General features: G+C 40.6%; 1 protein-coding gene across 1 annotated transcript in view; it reads left to right on the forward strand.

The window, feature by feature from the left end:
- The window catches only part of duox (dual oxidase), a 47,642-nt gene that overhangs the window by 26,343 nt on the left and 13,799 nt on the right, over positions 1 to 7,500 (forward strand). Inside the window, exon 25 of the mRNA XM_063197797.1 lies at positions 2,083 to 2,313. Within this exon, the coding sequence (XP_063053867.1) occupies positions 2,083 to 2,313 (231 nt within the window). The remainder of the gene's footprint in view (positions 1 to 2,082; positions 2,314 to 7,500) is intronic.

The raw sequence follows: 7,500 nt of genomic DNA on the forward strand, positions 1-7,500 counted from the left end.
GCACACACACACACACACACACACACACACACACACACGCACACACTTTACATGACAAGACGTGAACCTTTAATCCATACATGACTTGCAGTTTATACAGCATCTAAGTTTTGAGATGTAAGGTATATTTCCAAATCAGAGTGAATTCTATCCCTGTTTAGACTACAAAATGCAGGCTGCACATGACTTGTGATGTAAATCGGTCTTAAAAAGAAATGCAAGGTTTATATTCCCTCCTTGTCTAGCCCTATACTGCATACATTATTATCCATCATGGAAAAAAATCTTACTGTGGTTTTTCTCACATAAAATGGACTTCTTAAGACATATTTGCAATTTTTTTTCAAAAAAAAAGTTTTTTGGGGGGTACTTTTAGGTTTGTTGCCATATGGCAACATTGTGCAGTTATGGAAAGGATCCAGTGTACATTTTCCCTCCAAGACCAAACAAGGGTCATTCAACATTATGGATTATTTATAGAAATATAATTGTTTTTATCTCAGAAAAAACATTTAAAGTTTACCCACAAGTTCAAGGGAGTTATTTAACACATTTTTGCCACTGAGAGACTAAGTGAATACTGTTTATTATATCCCAGAAAAACAGTATTTCAGTGGTACTACGTTGACCAACCACCAATGAATATATTTGGTGTTAACACAATATTTGTCCATAGATTTGCACAAAAATGTATATGGTAACTGTCTATAATATGAACATGAACTGATTTAATTTTGGAAGCCAACACTTTCAAGATGGCCGACATTCAAGATGGCGATTTGCGAGCCAGGCATCTTTCAACATAAACGATCGCTTATTTGTCATAACATTTGAATGGATGCTTGGATTTACACTAAACCTTGTGTGATAACACTCTATAATAAGTAAATAAGCCATGTAAAATTGTGAGGCCAGTGCTTTCAAGATAGCTGACTTTCAAGATGGCTGACTTTGAAGTTGGCAATCTTTTGGGACGGCCTACCTTTTGTTTACGCCACAACTTTTCAATGGGTGCTTGGATTTGCAGTAAATCTTGTGTGTTAATAATATAATTGGTTTATGAGCTGTTTGAAATGTGGAGATTATGCTTTTAAAATAGCTGACTTTCAAAATGGTTGACTTTGTACAATAATTTTTGATCGGGTTGACAGATTTGCACAAACGTTGTGTGCTAATTAGCCTAATTATAACAGACACATGAAGTCAAAACATTTTGGAGGCTTCAAATGGTCAAGATGACAGTAGCTTTATGCTCTAATCTGGGGTTTGGGGATTTTTGTGGTATACCTCTGGCAGTCTGGGGAGGCTGCATAGGCCTTGTTCGCTTTTCTGCATGTACTCAGAGTGAAAGCTCATAAAACAGTTCTGTACACCTATTATAACATTTTTAATGTTCTTTATGGACAGCCATTTACACTAATAATACATATTATCAGTTATCAATAATTAAATCAATTAATAAATCAATTAATCAATCAATTAGAATTGGTTAATTGTATCAATACACTTTTCCTATTGACCGTCTTGTTCCATTACCGCACAATGTTGCCGTATGGCAACATACCTATTTTTCAACATAAAACGGAAATGATTTTAGTTGAAAACAAAACAAATGGTGAAAACAGATCATGACTAACTATAGATCATCCCAATATTTTTTTAAATGTTGTAAATATTGCAAAAAGTGTGAAAGATCTTGGCCAATGCTAGAGCAATCTGTCAAGGACACCTTCTCATATACAGTGAGGGAAAGAGCAAGCCTGGGGCAGTGTGTGGTGTCATGTGATGTCAACAAACCACGTAATTGGATTAAACAAGGCCACAGTTTCAATATGAAAACCAATCAGTGTCTATTATTTATATTTAAATACCAGGAAATGCCAAAAGAATGGTATGTTGCCATATGGCAACACCGTGCAGTATAGGGCTAGACTACAAACTGCAGACTTCACATGTAAATCGGTCTTGAAATGTAAGGTATATATTGTAAGGTATATATATTAGACTACAAACTGCAGACTTGTGATGTAAGTCGGTCCTGAAATGTAATACTGTATATTCCCTCCTCCTCTCCCTCTATAGACTACAGCCTGCAGGCGGTGTCGTCGGGCGTGCCCGAGGTGTCGGCGGTGGGTGTGGTGGTGTCGCGCGGCTCTGCGGCCGCCATCTCCTTCCTCTTTCCCTACATGCTGCTGACCGTGTGCCGCAACCTCATCACGCGCTGCCGCGAGACCTTCCTCAACCGCTACGTGCCCTTCGACGCCGCCATCGACTTCCACCGCGTCATGGCCATGACCGCCATCGTCCTCACAGGTCAGAGGACAGCTCAGACCAGTTAGTTAGTTAGTTAGAGCTTTATTTGTCCCCGTGGGGCAATTGTTCTTGCATTTCACTCGCTGGCACAATACACATAAGACACAGTGAGACATATAGCAGACATAGAACACAGAACACAGAAATTGGTATTCACACTAGCACACATTGGGTGGCTGCATACTACTTGACCTCATTTAGTGCTTTTATCGCTTGGGGAATAAAAGAGAACTTTGACCTATTTTTGGACAGGAGGGGGGGACGAAAACGACGTCCAGAGGGCAGGAATTGGAAGGAGGAGGACAGTGGATGAGTGTAATGAGCAATGATGACATCGGCCTTTTTAGCAATCCTCTCCATGTAAACACTCTCCATACTTGGTAGGGTTATACCAAGTAGCTTACTAGCCGTGGAAACTGTCCTCCTTACCACATTTTTTTGTGCCTCAGTGACATTTCCGAACCAACAAATAATACAAAAGGTTAAAACACTTTCAATAAAAGAAGTATAAAACATATGGATCATCCGTTTGTCGACATTAAAAGCAAGCATTTTCTTCAAAAAGTACATTCTCTGCTGTGTCTTAGTATGTAGTACGTCCGTCCATGAGTCCCACTTCAGCTTACTGTCAAGCACAACACCCAGATATTTGTAAGTAGGGACCGCCTGGCTGGTCTCTCCCGTGACGACTGTAGCAGAGGGTGATTGTGATTTCCTAACTTCCAGTGACTTCCAGTGGCGTGTACAGACATTTTGGGGGGCAGGGGCTCGAGATGGGGGCAGGGGGTATAGTTTGGAATAGAAATCTCTAAAAACGTTGAGTCTCTGTTGAGTCTACGGTCAATGATTGTGATATATTACATATTACAGTAAGTGAGATGCAGATTTATATTCATGGTGGTAAGCCAGAAGACGACCTGCTCTCTGTATTCATAATAATTTTAATGAAAGCTGGTGTTTTCCTGTTCTTGCTGTTGACAATAGGTCATATTGGGTTATCAGTGCAACCCTTTCTTTATATATGACTCAGCTGTTGGGGCTGTAGAATATTATTGGTCAATGTGTCTTATTGACTCCAGGGGTTCTTTTTCTTTTTCTTATCTCTCCTTACTATGTGAAATAGAATAAGAAATAATATTCCAGTACTGTAGATGGGGTTATGGAGTCAGACCTGTTTAAGTATATGAAATCACGGTAACACTTTATTTTAGGGATACATATATTAGCACTAATACATACAATATTAATGCCTTAGTAAGTAACTTGTAAGGCATGTACTAAGCAAAATCAGACAGTTGTTAGACATTTATTCGCAAATGTCTTGTTCATGCACAATAAGGGATGTATTACCAATATAACCTTAGTAAGGACCTAGTAGACCTAGATTTCTATTTATGAGTAAGCAGTAAGGGCCAGAATACAATGTGTATAAGCTCCTGGTACACTGTGTGAACAAACCCCGAACAGTGTGAAAACAGATGTGGAATAAGGGTCCCTATTCTAAAGTGATGCATTGCTCAGCCCAGATGGCTTAGGGCCCCCGCACTACCTAGGGCCCCACCTCTATCACCCACTCAGCCCCCCCCCCGGGAAGCAAAGTGTAAGAACATTTTGGATTTTGCATTAGTCTCCTTGGATATGTAAATCACACTTCTTCAACTGAGTATATGGATGAGTAATTGGAAGCATTATATAGCAAGGATTGGGCGTAAACTTCTCAATGACGGTGGGTGGTGAGATGTCATTTTTTCATACACCAATTAGTTTTAATTGTAAAAACCCTACAATAAATGCAGAATATAACGATGAGTAATAGTTTGGAAGCGAAACTAAGCTATTCCTTTGTGATAAATAAGTTAATGTTTGAGAAACTTAGCTCCAAGAAGTGCAGTGCATGATGGGTACGCCCTTAGTCAGAAATGCAATGCATGGCCAATGCAGCAATGATAATATTTCTGTTGTTACGTACATGGCAAATTGTTTGGATAGCATCTAAATTTCACGAGTGAGGGGAGGAGCTAAGAACGTAGGCTCAGAGCTGGGTAGGTTGTCTGTTGGCCTAGATTGCGTGTGTGTATTTGTTTTTCTTTTAATTTTTATAAATTGTCTTACCTCTTTTTGACATTACTGCCAATTTGTAAAGAAAACATACTGTAATCAAGATGAGATTTCACCTTGTCTGGCAGGTGTCACTGAACTGATTAACCGGCTGCTGTCAGCCAATCACAAACCAGAGGACAATTTATAAGGGGTGTCTTCACTTTGCTTTTGTAAAACTTGAGAAAGGCCATACGGGCCGAAACGTTGTTTGTCAATAAATTGCAACACGATGGACAAGAGTGTGCGGTACCTTCTTCTACCAAATTGATCCTGCACCCGCTACCTGCACCTCGAAACCTCTGGTGTGCGTTGGTTTCCTCCCTCAAAAGGCCTAGATTGCGTACCCATCATGCACTGCACTTCTTGAAGCTAATGTTCTCAAACAATAACTTAATTATCACAAAAGATTAGTTTAGTTTTGCTTCAAAACTATTATTCTAATAAAAACACAAAATGGCTGGTAGCTCAAACAAGTCGCAGTATCTTCTTAAAGTATTTGTTGGGTGCTCTTGGATGAAGGGGATCAGTTCAATTCAAAAAGGAAAAAATCCAGGCAACTCCAGGTGGAAAAAGAGGAAGTCCGTTAAAAAGCCTTTATTGTAATAGGGCTAACACATGATTAAAAAAGCCAACATGTTTCGACCGCACTGGTCTTCATCAGGGCTTTGTCATCAGGACAAGGAGCCAGGCCTCACCTATAAGGTGACACAAGGGTCATGTGACCCCAAAGTAAACACCCACCACCCTTCCCAATGCATACTTGAACACCTACTACATACTAGACCATCACAACTATGATATTAAAAAGAAACATAAGCAATAGAAAAAAATGTGCAGTAGAAAAAATATATAGAGTAGGAAGCACATCACGAGTCCATTACTTATACATTATATAAAGTATATTATAAAAAACAAGTGAAGTCAATATCCTCGTTTAACCCAGGATGTTCCATGGCCTCTAGGTGATGGATCCAGAAAGTTTCTCTCTGATTTAGTTTTTTTAATCTGTCACCACCCCTCACTAGCGGTTTCACATGTTCCACGCCTTGTATCCTGAGAAGTGTGTCATTACTGTTATGACATTCGCTGAAATGTCTGGCCATCGGGTAGTCGCTGTTCCCAATTCTAATGGCGTATTTGTGCTCAGCCAAACGGTCCCTCAGCCGCCGTTTCGTGCGCCCAATGTAAAAAAAGCCTTCAGCACATGGGCAGGTTAGTCTATAAATAACAAAGGTAGTGTTGCAATTAATGAAGTCCCTTTGTTTATATGACTTGTTAGTTTTTACGTCAACGAATTCCTTTGCTTGGGTGACATTAGCGCAGTGTGGGCAGTGCATGCACTTATAGGTACCTATGGGTCTCGTTAACCAAGTCTGGCTCTTCTGCGCTTTGAGGTGTGACTGCATGAGTTTATCCCTAAGGGATGGTGCACGCTTAAATGACAGCACTGGGGGTTCAGGGAACACACCTCGTAGTTGGGCATCGCTTTGAATTATAGACCAATTTTTTGTGATAACGCGTCTGATGCGTGGCGATAGAGTGCTGTAGGTCGTGACGAAGTACGGACGTGATTGTTCTCGGCGACGCTGCCTATTCTTGATAAGTAAGGTATTGCGTGGGATGGAGCGCGCCTTGGTATATGCTTGCTCAACGACGTCAGAGGGGTACGCCCTCTCCTTGAATCTCCGTGTCATCGAATCAGCCTGGGACACAAAATCACTGTCATTGTCACAGATGCGCCTCAAGCGCTGAAATTGACCGTACGGGATATTATTTATGAGATGTGGGGGATGGAAAGAGTCAGCTCTGAGGATGGTGTTACGAGAAGTAGTTTTTCTAAACAGAGTCGTATGGAGTTTACCCTCTGAGTCCTTGTAGATGGTTACATCCAAGAAGTTAATGCTGGTGAGGGAATACTCTAGAGTCAAGCGTATATTGGGATTGATAGAATTCACATATCTATGAAAGTCGAGTAGTTGAGCTTCAGAGCCATTAAAGACCATACACGCGTCATCAATGTAACGCCCGTACCACGTGATACACTCATAAAACGGATTACATGCGTCATTTAAGCGTGCACCATCCCTTAGGGATAAACTCATGCAGTCACACCTCAAAGCGCAGAAGAGCCAGACTTGGTTAACGAGACCCATAGGTACCTATAAGTGCATGCACTGCCCACACTGCGCTAATGTCACCCAAGCAAAGGAATTCGTTGACGTAAAAACTAACAAGTCATATAAACAAAGGGACTTCATTAATTGCAACACTACCTTTGTTATTTATAGACTAACCTGCCCATGTGCTGAAGGCTTTTTTTACATTGGGCGCACGAAACGGCGGCTGAGGGACCGTTTGGCTGAGCACAAATACGCCATTAGAATTGGGAACAGCGACTACCCGATGGCCAGACATTTCAGCGAATGTCATAACAGTAATGACACACTTCTCAGGATACAAGGCGTGGAACATGTGAAACCGCTAGTGAGGGGTGGTGACAGATTAAAAAAACTAAATCAGAGAGAAACTTTCTGGATCCATCACCTAGAGGCCATGGAACATCCTGGGTTAAACGAGGATATTGACTTCACTTGTTTTTTATAATATACTTTATATAATGTATAAGTAATGGACTCGTGATGTGCTTCCTACTCTATATATTTTTTCTACTGCACATTTTTTTCTATTGCTTATGTTTCTTTTTAATATCATAGTTGTGATGGTCTAGTATGTAGTAGGTGTTCAAGTATGCATTGGGAAGGGTGGTGGGTGTTTACTTTGGGGTCACATGACCCTTGTGTCACCTTATAGGTGAGGCCTGGCTCCTTGTCCTGATGACAAAGCCCTGATGAAGACCAGTGCGGTCGAAACATGTTGGCTTTTTTAATCATGTGTTAGCCCTATTACAATAAAGGCTTTTTAACGGACTTCCTCTTTTTCCACCTGGAGTTGCCTGGATTTTTTCCTTTTTGAACTATTATTCTAATGTTTTGCATTTATTTTGGGGGTTTTTACCATTAAAAAAAATTTACATCTCACCAACCCACCGCCATTGACAAGTGTACGTTCAATCCTTGGTATATACAG

This window comes from Engraulis encrasicolus, chromosome 4 (genome assembly GCF_034702125.1).
Source record: "Engraulis encrasicolus isolate BLACKSEA-1 chromosome 4, IST_EnEncr_1.0, whole genome shotgun sequence".
NCBI classification, from domain to species: Eukaryota; Metazoa; Chordata; class Actinopteri; order Clupeiformes; family Engraulidae; genus Engraulis; species Engraulis encrasicolus.